The sequence below is a fragment of the Tympanuchus pallidicinctus genome, unplaced genomic scaffold (assembly GCF_026119805.1).
Source record: "Tympanuchus pallidicinctus isolate F22 unplaced genomic scaffold, pur_lepc_1.0 scaffold40, whole genome shotgun sequence".
NCBI classification, from domain to species: domain Eukaryota; kingdom Metazoa; phylum Chordata; class Aves; order Galliformes; family Phasianidae; genus Tympanuchus; species Tympanuchus pallidicinctus.
Window position 1 is genome coordinate 2108436 of NW_026294759.1, and position 15184 is coordinate 2123619.

The following is a 15184-nucleotide window of genomic DNA, read 5'->3' on the forward strand; positions in this document are numbered from 1 at the left end:
AGGCCCAGCATTGACAGTGGCAAGAGGAAAAGGGATCGTCCCATTCTGCGCTGCTCTAGTGTAGCCTCACTTCAGGCACTGTGTGCAGTTTTGGGGACCACAATATAAGAAGGATGTCAAACTATTAGAGAGAATCCAAAGGAGGGCTACAAAGATGGTCTGGAGGAGCAGCTCAAGTCCCTTAGCTCAACGCAGAGGAGGCTGCTGGGAGGCCTCACGGTGGCCATCAGCTCCTCACAAGGGGAGCAAAGGAGCAGTGCTGAACTCTACTCTCTGGTGACAGCAACAGGGCTGAGGGAATGGAACTGTGTCAAGGGAGGGGCAGGTTGGGGATAGGGAAAGGTTCTTCACCAGAGGATGGTGGGGCCCTGGAACAGGCTGCTCACAGCAGGAGGCATGGCCCCAAGCAGCTGGAGTTCAAGAAGCATTTAAACACCGCTCTCAGGCATATAGACTCATTTTTGGGTGATCCTAGGGGCCAGGGGTTGGACGCAGTTTCTACAGAAACTGAGGGAAAATTGTCTATCTTCCTTGTCAGATTCACAAATTTTCCTAGTTCCCTGCAAAGCAAAAGACAATTATGATGGCTTCTCCGTATTTTTTCCTAATTTTTACAATGACTGAAGAATTGAATATTTTGTTGTTTTTGTCACCTGAACTCACTGAGCATCGCAGAAATTTTGTTTCTGGAATATGGAATATTCCCTCACTGCATATGCCTCAGTCTCCATTCCCTCTCCAAAGACTGGGGTTAATTCACTGCTTCTGTGGAACTGGACATCTTAAGTACTTAACAGCCGGCTGAACATGATTCAGCAATATGCCCAGGTGGCCAGGAGAGCCAGTGGCATCCAGGCTGGTATCAGAAACAGTGCAGTCAGCAGGAGCACCAGGGAGGTGGCTCTGGTGAGGCTGCACCTCAAGCACTGTGCTCAGTTTTGGACCACTCACTACTAGAAAGATACTGAGGTTCTGGAGCATGTCCAAAGAAGGGCAACAAAGCTGGTGAAGGGACTGGAACAGGTTTTATGAAGAGCAGCTGAGGGAACTCGGATTGTTCATTCTGGAGAAGAAAAGGCTCAGGGGACACATTCTGGCTTTCCACAATTACGTGAAAGGAGACCGTGGTGAGGTGGGGTTCAGCCTCCTTTCCCAGGTAGCCAGAGATAGCATAAGAGGTAATGGCCTTAAGTTGCACCAAGGGAAGTTCAGATTGGATAGTTGGAAAAATTTCTTCTCAGAAAGAGTGGTGAATTACTGGCATGGGCTGTGCAGGGAGGTTGAGGAGTCACCATCGCTGGAGGTTTTCAAGAAAAGGGTAGACGTGGCACTGGATGACATGGTTCAGCGGGCATGGTGACAATGGGTTGATGGTTGGAGTAGATGATCTTAGTGGTCTTTTCCAACCCTAATGATTCTATGATTCTGCAATCATGCCTTTGTTCTGTATTGCCCATAAAATTGGCAAAATCAACAGAATTCTGTTCATGAGTGTGTTTATATTGAGCATACAGTTTCACAGATCAATCCTCAGGGTGTTTTAACTTGAAAGCAAATGAGAGATCTTGACACTAGAGATCTGGATCTGGACCACAGGTCTTGCTCTGAAAACAGAGCAAAGAGACTGGCGTGATCTCACACCCAGGGTTCTCCTGGCTCAAGAAGGTTTGCGGTAATGAAACTACTTAAGAAACAACTGCAGAGAATATCCACAACACTAGAGGCATCTTGTCTCTGAGTCAGAATCATTTTAGAGCTACTGTTCTGCAGTTAGAGCTTTATTTCATATAGTATGCAAAAAAGTCCACTGTCAAATTCTACTCTGTAAATATTCCTGGGAACTTTTCTTCACAAGTCTGACTGTTGTATTCCTTGTCTTCTGAATGTGACATTACACAGTTGACTCTTGATGCCCTTGAAGCCATATGCAGTTTTAGATTGGGTAACAACAGGCTTGTGAGAAGAGAGCAACTCCCACTTGCAGTTACAAAACTAGAAATATTTCAGTAGCAGACAAAGCAATCCCTCTATTAATGAAATCTGTAATTTGCTTTCAGTTACGGGAAGTATACAGTAGTTATTAAAAAACAAAGATAAACATAACACACCTGTTTTCTCCAGCAATTATTTTAATATTCACAGAATTTCACCGATCCCAATGGGTACATGCACACTGTACTCAGCACATCCTCCAAGGTGCTGCACTGCAAACTTTCCACACAGTGTTGCCTACAAAATGAGACTGTAGTAGTTTAATGATATTGTCAGCACTTTAGACAATGTTTGCTGCCATGAGATCTCTGATATTATCAAGGTTTCATCCAATAATAAGAATGGGGGGACAGCAGTTTTGCTGAGTTTTGATGGTGCCACCAAAATTCATCAGAAAACATGGTGGTTTTCAGAAACGCTTGTGATTAAGGTTACATGGTCTCTGTGTTTGAAAAGTCTTTAGGACATCAACAAAAGCTTTGGATATGATTTTCTGTATCTGGAACTCTGTATGTACCAGTGATTCTTCAGCTGGACAGGAACATTTAGAGCCTATCCTCCTTTATTATCCCTTTGATCCAGTCCAAATAGTTGAGGATCTTGGTGTAGAAGCCATAGCCTTGGGCACAACCGATACCCCAAGAAACAATACCTGTAGCCACCCACCTACCACTTTCCATGTCTAATACTGTAAAGACACTCCCACTATCCCCCTGGCATGTGTCTCGTTTCTCCCTGCGAAAGCCAGCGCAGAACATGTTCTCAGAGAAAACCATCGGTTTCTCTCTATTCTTACTATCCAGCCAACTCTGGCACTTCTCCCGAGAAATTGCTGGTAGGTGCACATACTTCAAGTGATTTGAAAGAAAGTTTTTTTCCACACCAAAACCACTCACGTAGCCCATGTACCCATCCATGTAGAAAGTGGTGTTGCTAGTATCTGGGAGACAGATGGGCAGTACTGTAGGGCCTAGGATTACTGGGTATTTCAGCTCCAGCAGTGCTATGTCTCCGTTGTAGTTTTGCTCATCGTTGGGATCGTAATCAGGATGGATAAAGATCCTACGTACGGGGTGGTTACCCATCTTGTAGAGCTCTTCTACATCAGTGTGGCCAAGGAAAATGTTAGCATCCTCTGTTAGCTGATCTAGGCTTACATTGTTCCTCGCTGACCCTTTGGGGAAGATGGTGTGGGCAGCGGTCAAGATCCAGCGATCACTCAGGAGCGCTCCACCTCCACGTCCATTGATTTCAGTCAGAGCCTGCCAAGGAAAGTTGCCCTTGCCTGCTCGCTCACCACCCACAATCCTCTGGACTTTAATAACAGGCTTGTCCGGCTTCCCACACACTGCGGAGAAAGGTAAGGAGATCATGACATCCTTCACTGCCCTGGCTTGTCTCTCCCTTTCCTACACCATCACTGTTCACCTAATTTTTGTCTTCCTGGGTGTATTTCCCTGTCCTTCCTCACAGACACCATTACTCTCACTCTCCTCTCTGCATGTTGTTCCTACTTTGTACTGGTGATAAGCATAGATTGTCTATGACTAGACAATGTCATAGTTTTTTACTGACCTGGCAAGCAGGCAGGAATCCTCTCCTGGCCGTCTCGATCCACCCAGGTTCCCTCAGAAGAGCAGGTGTATCTCTCTGTAGGATGCGATGGGAGTGAGTGAGACCCAGGCACAGGGCAGGAAGAATAGGTTTCTCTCTCCAAGGAGTCCCACATGCTGCAGTCAGCCCTCCCATCCCAAAAGTACCCTTTTTTAAGGAAAAGCTGCCTGTAGAATAATCTGGAATGTGTCCCTATGGGACACATGCATCCTGAAATGCCTCAGTTCCAGGTGAAGAACAGGAAAGTTCAGGCACCACTTCTGTAGAAGAAAAGCCTGAAGGTCAGCTGAGTGAGTAATAACTTCACATGCTTGCAGATCCCTGTTTGACTTTATTTAGCCTGAAGAAGGGTATGAAGAAGATAAGGGGATTTTAGATTCAAGTCTCTGGTTGCAGTTGTTTGCAGAGTGTAGGACGGTGCTCTTTGTCCCAGAAATAGGAAAAAGATTAATCTGTTACTGCAAATGTTCAGTATCTATTTCTGAGTCTGTATTGCTCATCACAAACTTGTGGGTCATCTCTCAACACAAATTCCACTACCTCCAAAATTACTGCTTTTCTCAGAAAGTTAGCGGTGGTGACTAAAAGTAATTTATATACAATACATTTTATACAATTTATACTGTATTAAATGTTTCCAAGAAACCCTATCCTGTTTTCTTTGAAAGCTGACACTTTCCCATTAGAACTTTACATGGACTTTTTATGTCTTTCTTGTCACCAAAACTCCTATGTCGTCAAATCACGTTTGAGGTGCAAAAAGAAGGCATGTGAATGGTTTGGAATGTTCCCTTAATTTTTCTGACTTGCAACATAGATTTTTCTGCCTGTCTGTTATTTAGCCTCTAGATGTCTCTGCTGTTGGACAGTATTCCAAAGAGAGTAAACAGTATTACAGCAGAGTGGATTCTGAGTTTATTTATTGGCATCTGGAGCAATGTGGATTTCTGTGATTGGGTTGCAGAATATTGGTGCATTGTGCCTCAAATTTCGGTGAAAGAATGAAATCCACCAGAGGAAAAAAGTCATGACCGCAGATGACTATCATGAGAATCACAAATTAAACCTTCAATTAAAGTTAAGGAGAGCCTGGAGGAGGGATATGAAGGACTCTGGGAATGAAGCAAGGTTGCAACAAACCTCAGGACCTATGCTGCAGAGCCAAGGAAAGGTTGGAAAGCCTTCATAAGAACCTCAAGACTAGGGAGTAGAGATTAGGAAAATTCTAACTGGAGATTGTAGTGGGCTTTTTATTTCAGTATTTTAATATCTGTGTGTGATCAGAACTCACCACCTCCTCCTCTGGTGACAATGTGATAATATGGTTCATTGCACTGGTATGTGATCACTGACTGGTAGGTATTGTTTGCAGGTTTGTTAACGTAACTGAATATTCCATTGGTCAGTTCTGCAGGGCTGCCACAGTTCACAACTACAAAAAAAGAAAGAGAAGAAAATAGAAATGAGTAAAAGACAGCCTTAATACCTGTAGTTTAAGGCTTGATTTGGACTGTGGCCACGTTGTGAAGGACGGTGAGGACCAATTAGTACAGTGGGTAGAGAGTGGTTGCTCCAAAATGGATCCCAAACTGCTTTTAGATGTTACAACGTTGTGTTGACTTCTTAGTGATACTTTATGCATTTCTGTAGGGGAGGGAAAACATTCAGCTTTTTGGAAACAAAAGGTATAATGAGCGTTAACAGTGGACCAAGTGGCCTTTATAGTCCTTCCAGTCAGCATACCTATAAGTCTACGGCCAAGGACAACCTGAGTCACAGACACTGAACTCCCTGCGTACTCGAGGGAATAACTTAGAGCAAGGGACCAAATTCCAGCACTCAGCTCACTCACTTTCACAGTGGGGCATGGGTTGATGCCATGTCCCGTCAGCTTGGCAGACAGCAGTGAAGGACAGCAGCTTCCGGTTGCCCTGCACAAAAGAAATCAGAAAAAAAACCCCAAAACATTGCTGGCTGTATGGAGCCCCACATTCCCTTCACACAACACACAAATTCCCTTCCCTCACACAAAAATATTATCCTAACTGCCTGTTTTTCTACTGCTCCCCTCACAGCACTGTGTTCCAGTTGCTGGCTCTCCCCTTGCTGCCTTCCTTCCATCTTGTGTTTGCTGCAGGCTACAAATTATGCATAAAGAGACAAAATGTAAGCAGCCAGCAACCATAAAAATTTGAGAAGTCTGAGGTGCTGACAGTACAGAGTTCTGACAGCAGGATGGCAATGAAGGCAGGTAGTATATTCTGCTTCAAGTCTGATTTCACATCCTCTCCAAGTGAGACTTGCTTACCAGTTCTTCCTGGAATCTCTGTTTTCTCATCTACAGGGGCTTGCCTTTTTGTGAGACAAAGAACGTACAAGAAAGGAGGCTAGGAAAAAACACTGGGAAAAAATGCCTGCAGATGCATGGAAAAACAGAAATAGCAAGAGATTGCCAGGAGTGAAATGGACAAAGAAAACTTTACTGAAAGTTGAAAGACACAGAGTGAAGAGAAGACAGAATATAGCTGAAGGGAGATAGGGAGGGATCTCACCTCCACCAAGTTATAGCCAGTCTGGCAGCTGACAATGAAATAGTCTTGATATCGATACACAGGTTGCAGGTCTCTGATGATGGTAAACTGATCCCGTGGGACAGGCTGTGGGCATCGTATTCCTGTTAGAAAAGGGGATCAAGTGGGTGGTTATTAACAAATGGTGTAGATAGGCTCTAGTAGTCATTGGGGAAGAGATATCTTACTCTCTGAGGTGTAGTGGATCTTCCAACCACGACTGAACCCTGATTCATCAGTGAAGAAGAGTATGTCCACCTCATTGCTTTTGGTTTCTATGCTGCCAGGTGACTTCTTGCCACAGAATTCACCAATCTCTCTTCCTTGTGCTTGGATCTAGTGACAAAATCAAGTATCTCAGGGACAGAAACATACATGTCTTCTCTTCAGTAACCCTATCCCTACCTCAATCCAGACCAAGTTTGCCGAAGTGCCTAATGATGGGTGGGCTGCCTGTCTGACCCATCTTTGCTGATGGCAGCACTGTTAGATCAGAACAAATGAGTGACTAAATACAAGCTCTACTTCTCCTTTATTGTGGGAATCAGAGCTATCAACCAATTTGAATCCTGAGACTAAAGCACATAAAACCTCAAGAAAGATGATTTTTTTTTTTTTCTCCATTCACAGGAACGTGTGACCCAGAGCCTGTTGGTCTCAGGACAATTCTTATAGAGATTCTGAGGGAGGGACAAGGGAACAGCTCAGTTTTGCATAGTGGGGCATTCTTTTTGTACAAATCCTGTATTTCTCATGCTAGTAGTATCTGCAGAATTCCTTTTCAGCCCTGGCAGCGGGGCTTGAAGGAGAGTCTGCTAATTTCCAGTACCTTGAGCTGATCATAGGGACAGTGGACTTGCTGGTGGTCATCAATCTCAAAAGGTTCCAAGAACTTTAGGATGATAGACAGGCCTTTTTCCAGACGGATGCTGTAGTTACACTGGAGGTCCTCAGGATAGGCGTGGGGGTACTCTGGGCTGCTCAGGTACCCAGATGCCTCTGTGAACAACTCACTGCTGCACTCCACTGGTGTAGAGGAAGAAAGCAAAGATCACAAGATGAGGCTGTGCCAGCTGCGGTCCCATTAACTGCTTCCTAAACCACTTCTCCCACTCTTCCCGGCTGAAGGGCTCCTGTTCTGGAATCCTCCATGTTCCAGTCTGATCTTTCAGACTTTCAGTTTACCTTTGCAGGAGTGGTAGTCACTTTGGAGCTGATAGCCAGGTCGGCAAGAGCAGAAGTAGCCACCCACATAGTTGTGACAGATTTGCTGGCACCGAAGCCCCTCCTCATCCTCAGCAGCATTGCTAGGATCACATTCATCAAGATCTGAAGAGGTAAGAGATGCTGGGTTAAGAGGAGGAAAGTGTCAAACCTATCTGCTGTACACTGAAAGTATACAGAGATGAGCATCTTTGCTCAAGGAATCTCTTGATGTGCCTGTTAAGGAGGAAAATTAGTTGGACCCGCAAAGCTTCTTTCTGCATGATAGATTGCCTCCTACTCACCCACAGCTTTATAATAGGCCAGGAAGCCCCTGTAGGGAACGACCGTGCCATTGTCTTCATTGGAGAAATCAGAGTGAAATGAAAGATGCATCCTGTTTCCCTTAGATACAAACTCCTTTCTTCCTGGGTGATTGCCTGTGGTTGACCCAAGCTGCCCACAATATCGTCCCAAGCTCTTCTTGTCTGCTCTGATCTGTCAAGGTGAAGGGGAGATCACTGTAGCCTCACAACAGTCAGTTATGCACCACTAATATCCAGCCACAAAATGCCAGTATCTGCTTCACCTGTTACTGTCTTTAGCTCCTTCCCAATCCTCTTTGGGGAGTGTGAGAGGAAGCCTCGTGAATGAACAGCATGCCTCTAGATTCCCATTTCCAGCCACCAATTACCCCAGGTATCTATCCACATACCTTAACATAATCATAGAAACAGGTCTCTGATGGCTCCAGGTCAAAATATCTGAAGGTCAGCTTCACCACATAGCCTTTGGGAACAATGATATCCCAACTGCTGATGTTATTGTTGGGGTATGGTTTAGGATAATTTGGGGATCTGATCTCCCCAAATAACTTTCTTGGGACTGGACTGGAACTGATCACTCCAGAAAAGAGGATGGCCCACAGGAGAAAAGGAGTGTGCCTGTGAACATGGCAAGCAAATTATGACATTGCACAAAACTCAGTCATCCAAAATCAGGGGAGAGATTCACAGGTGGATTGCATGCAGTCTAGCAAAATGCAAACATGAGAGGCCTAGCTGCAGGTCCAGCTTTCGGCTAGGATCACACAGGAACAATTAGAACAGTGGAAATGAAAATGTCAGTACTGACCAACTCCAGCAAGGTGCAATGATCCAGTCAAAGAGATTTGTTCAGCTGGCAAGCACTTTGAGGGAACACGGGTGAATTCCCCAAGCAGCGGCTGTTTGTTCCCAGCAACGATGGGCTAGGCTCCTCAGAAGCACTGTAAGCGTGGTTCCCCTTTGCTCTGGGCCAGTGGATCATTTCTGATCATTGCTAGTTTAGGGTTTTGCCTGATTCATGTGGTCAGTATCTGAAGATCTCAATCTCAGTTTATTAACGAGCAATCTGGCAGTGCCTCCAGCGTAACCCTCAGCTCAGTTATGCCCAGCTCATCCTCCTGAAAAAACTGGCTCTCATTTGTTTCCCTTTCTTTTCCCTCTCCCTCTCTGGGAAACGGGACTGTCCATACTCCTCCAAAACACTCCCATTGCCCAGATCTCACGAAAAGATCCACCAGGTTGATCCTTCTTCCTTAGCCCTAGCAAAGTTTTAACGAAGGGACAGCAAGCACGAGGTAAGCCTTTTTGACCCGTCCACCTCCCTGAAAGAGCCTAATGGCCCTCCACCCTCCCGGAAAGGTGCTGCGTTCCCGTTCCCCACACTCACACCTCCATGCGTTCGATCGCGGTGCCCGCAATTCTCTCTCCTCCCGTTCTGTCCGAGCTCGAGCTGCACGGTCCCCGGCTGCGCACGGGGGGTGGTGAGAGCAGTGGGTGGGGAGACGGAGCCGGGCTGCGGGCAGCCGGGACGGGACCGGGCGCTTCCAGCGCGGCGCCTGCTGCCCTCTGCCGCCCAGCTGCTGCAGCTCCGCGAGGACACCGGTCTTGGGGCCAGCGAGGCTTCTGTGGGGCTCTTAAATCCCAGCCGGGCAAAAGCAGACTTTCATTTCTACGGAAGAGGGCGAAGAGGAAGAAAAATGATTACCGGAGATCTTTGGTGATGATTTTAACTGCATTCCAGCAGCTCCTACGCTTTCTCCTACTCCTTCTTGGGCAGTTTTTTGGTATAGAGAGAAGCACAGAAATTTCAGTCTTAACAAATTTTTAAATATGAGCTTTAAAAAATAAAGCCATCAAAAAACCTCACCTCTCATCATGCTGATGTGCTGAAGAACGCCTCCGACCACTTATTTATATACCTATTTATTGGGATGAGAACGGGGAGCTTCTTCAGGGAAAGGAAGAAACCTCAGCCTTTTGAGTTAAGCAGACATTAATAAAACTGAACAGGCCTATAGAATTCTAAGCACTCAGAGAACAAGTGTTTTTTCAAAGGCTCTTATTTGCTGCGTGTCCCGCAATCGTCTGAAGCATTTTTAAGAGAAACAAGATGGATAAAGCCTTTGTTATTTAATGTTATTTAATGGAGAAATGAGAAAAGATAGCAACTTGCAAACACATTTCAGGCTTTCATCAACACGGTGCCCAAACCTTGTTCTGAACTTCACAAACTTCTGAATTTTACAGCTTTCAGATTGTGGTGTAACACCATTCTAGTGTTTTCCCTTTGAATTACAGATGCAGAGAAGTTAATGAGTTTCTTGCACTGAAATCACAGAAAACAATCCACAAAATAATCCACATCATCTACAAAAACATGTTGAATGAGGAGGAAAATGGTGTTTATAAACGAATGAAGAAAGCTTTTCCAGGATATTTATGAAAGTGCACTGGAGACTAGCAAAACTGTTCATCAAAACGCCTTTGAGTTATCTGGAAAAGATCACGTAAATGTGCAGTTAGTGCCTCCATAATAACAGTGTATGACCTCAAACATCTGAATTAAGATTAAGGAGGGAATATTACACTGGTGCTTTTTAGTGTATGAATTTGGGCACCCTCACTTTTACACTGTGGCACAGTGGGTTATTCTGACTTACTGTCCCACCCAAAGGGAAGCTTTTACTTAAAGACACCACATGTGGAAAGAAGCTGGGAAGCACCAGAAACTGCTGAGAGACCTGTTACCAGCAAGTCATTGGTAGTGTTTACTTACAAAGAATGGACAGGCAGATGTAATTTAGGATCGTCTGTAAGGAAGCTGATCATTTCAATGTGTCATTTGCAGGAATATTACAAGCAAGCAGCACTATTAGGAGTTCCCAAAGGCACTTTTAAGATAAATCTTCCACATGGATTTGTTTTGTTTTGTTTTGTGTTTTTTTTTCCCTGCTAACACCATCTGTGGTACCAGGAGAGTACTCCAGCTGCTAAATTAAAGGTGAACACTTGAGGTGTGTCTATCTGGAGCAGCCCACTTTCAATGCATGTCCCATAGACCTACTTGATTTCCCTCTGTTCTGCTCCAGTGCTCCTGCTGGTTGGTGCCCCCCTTCAGATGTTCTGTGTAATTTCTCTGCTGCTTTGAATACAGTGTGTTTCCGGAGGTCATTGGAAAGAAGGTTGGTCAGCAGCCTAGAAGCATGCATGAAATATTCTCTGATGTGCAGACCCTCTCACACATGGAAAACAAATTGATCTGGATACTTCATTGTCAAACCTGAAGCAAGAAAGACAGAGGAACTCCTCTGTTAGGCCTCGTGTAGCAACTCCACCTCTCTTACAGTATAATCATCCTGCCAGGGCCACAGATTCAGGTTCACCTGTAGTGCTGGTGCTGATAGATCTCAAGGAAGTGGAGCCCTTTTTGGGACAGATCATCTGCTGAGAGCCAACAAAAGGGAAAGATGAGTATTTCACTGAAGGAGAGAAGGTCCCTAAGCATGCAAATGAGTTTAGAAATCTCCTCTCCAATACCCTATCTGTAAGTTTCAAATGAACCTTGCCATTCTCAAACCTTTAAGTAAGCCAATGCATTTGATTGTGTCAAATTGGCTAATGGTTAAGTGCTTATTAACTATTACTTAGAATCATACAATCTAACCTTGTGATTTATCTTGCAAGTATTAATAAACCCCAAATAGCTGCTAAAACTAGAGTTGTTTAAAAATCAATTGGTGGCACTTTAACGCCGAGCTGTTTTCCCTGGGCACCTTACCTTCAAACACTCTTTTTGACTAAGCAACACTCAGATATCTCTACTTGATCATTTATTGCCTTTTGGGCAATAAATAACACTGCCACTAGTCTAAGGGCTTGGGCTTCACACAACTTCTAACAGGCACTATTAAATGGCTTATCATTTTTTCAGACAAATCATGCCACTCCTACAGCTCTGGTTTATGTGGAGAAGGTGACCTACATAAAAAGAGGTTCACGACTCTAGGAACGGTTCTTGCCTGCAGTATGAAATGGTGAGCAGCAACTGACAAATTGTTAGTAATAGTAGATAGTATCTGAAATACTGTAATAGTCTGGAATACTATCCCTTATGATTACTATGGCTGTGGATCACACCAAGCAGGTCTGACTCCTATTGGTGTTTTGGCACAACTGGATGCTTCCCTAGTTCAAGATATTGCCATCTGTATAGAATGGATGTCAAGCAATCAGAAGCAAACCGTATCACCTCAGGGAATTCTTTGGCTATTATGTGGATGGCTGGCATGCCAGTGTAGAGTCTGTCACGGTTAACCACTTGAAGGCAATAGCTGTCTACTGCCAAACCAGAACACAGGTCAGAAAGGCAAAGTTAAGAAAGTGCACCAGCTTCTGGTGTGGAGCCTGAAATAAGGTGATCACACAGTCTGGAGGATACCAGTCTGGACATGATGAAGCAAGCTCAGTGTTGGGGATCAGAATCAACTCTCAAAAAGGCTCCTTGTTCAGACTGTGGGATGAGGGCAACAATTCAATCAGCTCCTCAGCTGCTGTCAGTTGAAGCCCTGGATCTTACAACCTCACAATACAACAGAGGTAATGTAGGGGCTACTGATGATAAATGGAATAACAGTTCATAGAAGTCTACATGGAACAGACAACTGATATATCTTGGATGATTTGGTTATGATTGTCCAATGTGTTTGGATACATCCCAGTCAGTAGCACCCTTGCACTGTGGATACTGACAGGATGTTGCAGCCTGTAATGTCCTGAGACAATCTTGAAGAGCCAGATGTCAACACTTACAGATACAGCTGCAGCTACCTCACGCCTTGCATACTGCATACTTGCATGTATTTAAGTGGTCCTTTTTTATCACAGTCATGTTTTCGTTTCTCTGAGAAGAAGCTCTTTGGAAAATACTTTTTAGATGAGCTGCTGGAGGGAAAAAAAATGCATTTAATCAGCTTGAAATGAGCCTGTTTTCAAAATCTTGGCTCTTTGACTGTCAGTAGCTACACATTCCTGAGTACAGTGCTCTTCAATCTTTAGTTCGGGGGCAGACACAAGTTTTCTTCAGAAATAAACCACAAGGGCCTTTTGCACATCCCATCCGGTGCCCTCACTAAAGTCTTTGTCCATCCTTTCAGGGGACCTCATGTCCCTAGGTTCTATCCCTTGGTCTTTGACTGTAAAGGGGAGCTGTGAACCAGGGGAGCTATGACAGTAAAAGGAGGATAGTAAAGACAGGTGGTGTGCAGGGGCTACAGACAGTGGTTTCTTACACCTGGAGGAAAGACAGAGCTGCCTTCTCTGGGCTTTCCCAGGAGTGCAGTGAACATGAACTACAAGGGGCTTCCTACCTTGCCCCAACCCTTGGATTTCACACAGAAATCTTTGACATCGAAGAATCATTTCTGTGCTACAGCTTGAAGCTTTCAGGATCCTGAAAAAAATATGATGGGAGCTTGCACTGGTGTTTTCAGAAGAGGCAGCCTCAGTTGTCCTTGCTGACTCAGGGCTCCAAATTCTGCTTTCCAGAGGTAGCCGAGGGACTGCGCTGCCACAGTGCGGGGAAGCAGAAGAGAACCGCATAGACCAGCGAGGGGCCTGTCCAGGCTCAGCAGCGGCAAGCGCCTGTGGCCGCCTACGAGCAACTCGGGCAACTCGCCACAGTGTGGGGTGGCTGGATGGCCTCCGCCTCGCCTCACTCCCTCCCACCCAGCTCTTATTCTGAAAGGAGCCGCCGTGCACTCGGCGGCCCTTCTTCCTCCCTGCCTGTGCCCACCCTGTTCTGCCGGGACGCGCTCCAGCCGTCCCCTCTCCCCGCCTCTCCCTTGTTGGGGCCCGGCCCGCCGTGACCTGACCACGGCGCGCCGGGAGGCCTTCTTCCATCCTGCCGCTTAGCGAGGCAGAAAAAACACGCTGCTACAGGGCGCCTGGCTCGCAGCCATCGAGTTTGCTTCTTTAATCTGGAACAGTTCACACTGGAGAGTGCGGCCCCGACCCCTGTCCCAGCAGCCAGCGGTCACTTCACTTTCTGGAAGACCTGAACGCAGACCTCATCTTCAGCCGTCATGCGCTGGGGAAGGGAGGAGAAAGAGGAATTCAGACTGCAGCCCCGTGTGCTCCTGCTGAGCCCTGGCAGGTCATCCTGAGGGTGGGAAGGGCCACCGCTGCTGCTGCATAACTTTAACTTTTGAACCCGGGCAGCGGATGTTTATAAGAAGTGGCCATTGCCCCTGAGGAGCCAGGGCGAAGCCTGAGAGGAGCAGGAAGGAGGCTGCCCAGGTTCACCAACAGCTCACAGAGCTTGCACTATGTCCCCCCCCACCCACCACGCAAGCTGCATGGGCCCTTCCTCACCAGGTGCAGCCGGTCTCCCTCTAGCCAGTGCCGCCAGCCGCGGTTCCTCTTCTCCCCTATCTGCTCGCATACCAACTGGTCGCCCTCCCAGAAAACAGTCGTCTGAAAAAAAAGCAGAGGGGAAGTCGTGGACACAACAAAAGCAATACAGATTTCCAGTGATGACACTGAGTGCTCCCATCACATTTTCAAATGTGGTCCCTGATATGGTTAGCGTCTCTTGGGTGGCTCCTTGGGACTGATGCTCTCTGTGGCAAGATTTAGTATCTTTCTGGATCCCAAAGCACCAGGTCTGGCTGTGTGTTGCTTGCCCCCTCGCTGGGAGCAATTTGCTGGGCCAGGTCTGGGCTGGGCTCTCACCTTGCTTGTGGACTAAAAGCCAGGCAATCCCCAAAGTCCTTGTTCATCCCAGTTGCCATTATCTAGACCTGTTGGGGATCCTCACCTGGCATTTGCGTCCATCTACGGGTCCCAGGTCTTCCTCAAACTGGACCCCCAGGTCAAAATCCATGACGTAGTCCCGCAGGGAGGTGATCGTGCGGATAACCATGTGGTCTCCTGTGTGGATGATCTCTTTGTCGGGCTTCAGCAGGCAGACCACCTTGCGCAGGACCACGTTGATATCTGGAAGATGAAATGGAGGGGAAGTGTGTGGGCTACCCAGGCTCCTCCACTCTTTGGGCAAGGGGCTCGAGCTCCAGGGATGCCTTCTCTCCCCCTCCCACCGAAAGTGATAGTCTCAGATGGAATGACAGAAGGGTTGGTTGCTCAAGCCCCCTTCCTTCCCTTCCGAGGTCCCACGGGCTGGCAATTTTTGGAGAGAAAAAGGAGTAAGAGGGAAGGAGGAGGGAGGAGTTACCCAACGCGCGCAGGTAATTGTCCATATTCTCCTGGGAGACGAAGCGGTAATAGCCGCTGAGGTTGGGCAGCATCCCGAGACGGAGCACCTGGCTGCTGGCTGCGGAAAGCGGGGAAGAACTGCCCGGCGCGGAGCGGAGCGGGGCGGGCACGAGGAACTGCGGGCTCCTCACCGAAGTAAGAGTCCCGACGGGCCTGTCCCTACTCCAGCACCTCCGCCTCGGGGCGGGAGAGCTGTAAAGCACCCCCGCC

General features: G+C 46.7%; 2 protein-coding genes and 1 long non-coding RNA gene across 3 annotated transcripts; all 3 read right to left on the bottom strand.

Annotated features, from left to right (window-relative positions):
• Positions 1-2111: 2111 nt before the first annotated feature.
• On the bottom strand, positions 2112-9203 carry C1R (complement C1r). The gene is made up of 11 exons (XM_052701641.1): positions 9093-9203; positions 8095-8323; positions 7685-7877; positions 7362-7505; positions 7006-7202; positions 6365-6512; positions 6159-6280; positions 5459-5537; positions 4898-5038; positions 3568-3642; positions 2112-3340 (listed from the first exon to the last, which is right to left on the bottom strand). Exons 1-11 carry the CDS (start codon positions 9098-9100, stop codon positions 2538-2540), a joined length of 2139 nt encoding a protein of 712 aa, XP_052557601.1. The 5' UTR covers positions 9101-9203; the 3' UTR covers positions 2112-2537.
• A 73-nt stretch (positions 9204-9276) lies between these two features.
• LOC128089842 (uncharacterized) lies at positions 9277-13461 on the bottom strand. Its single transcript, XR_008210702.1, has 3 exons — positions 10770-13461; positions 9573-9624; positions 9277-9374 (listed from the first exon to the last, which is right to left on the bottom strand). It is a non-coding gene; the product is annotated as an uncharacterized LOC128089842 (long non-coding RNA).
• A 191-nt stretch (positions 13462-13652) lies between these two features.
• On the bottom strand, positions 13653-15180 carry RBP5 (retinol binding protein 5). The gene is made up of 4 exons (XM_052701645.1): positions 14934-15180; positions 14520-14698; positions 14075-14176; positions 13653-13790 (listed from the first exon to the last, which is right to left on the bottom strand). Exons 1-4 carry the CDS (start codon positions 15004-15006, stop codon positions 13737-13739), a joined length of 408 nt encoding a protein of 135 aa, XP_052557605.1. The 5' UTR covers positions 15007-15180; the 3' UTR covers positions 13653-13736.
• Positions 15181-15184: the final 4 nt, after the last annotated feature.

Excerpts from the sequence above, each read along its gene's own strand:
- C1R (XM_052701641.1), bottom strand. Across the intron at positions 7,878-8,094 it reads GTTTCTATGATTATGTTAAG|ATCAGAGCAGACAAGAAGAG; the intron begins GTATGTGGATAG and ends TCACCTTGACAG. Across the intron at positions 3,341-3,567 it reads GATTCCTGCCTGCTTGCCAG|TGTGTGGGAAGCCGGACAAG; the intron begins GTCAGTAAAAAA and ends CTTTCTCCGCAG.
- RBP5 (XM_052701645.1), bottom strand. The coding sequence starts at position 15,006 with ATGCTGCCCAACCTCAGCGGCTATTACCGCTTCGTCTCCCAGGAGAAT. Across the intron at positions 14,699-14,933 it reads CAATTACCTGCGCGCGTTGG|ATATCAACGTGGTCCTGCGC; the intron begins GTAACTCCTCCC and ends TTCATCTTCCAG. Across the intron at positions 14,177-14,519 it reads TAGATGGACGCAAATGCCAG|ACGACTGTTTTCTGGGAGGG; the intron begins GTGAGGATCCCC and ends CTTTTTTTTCAG.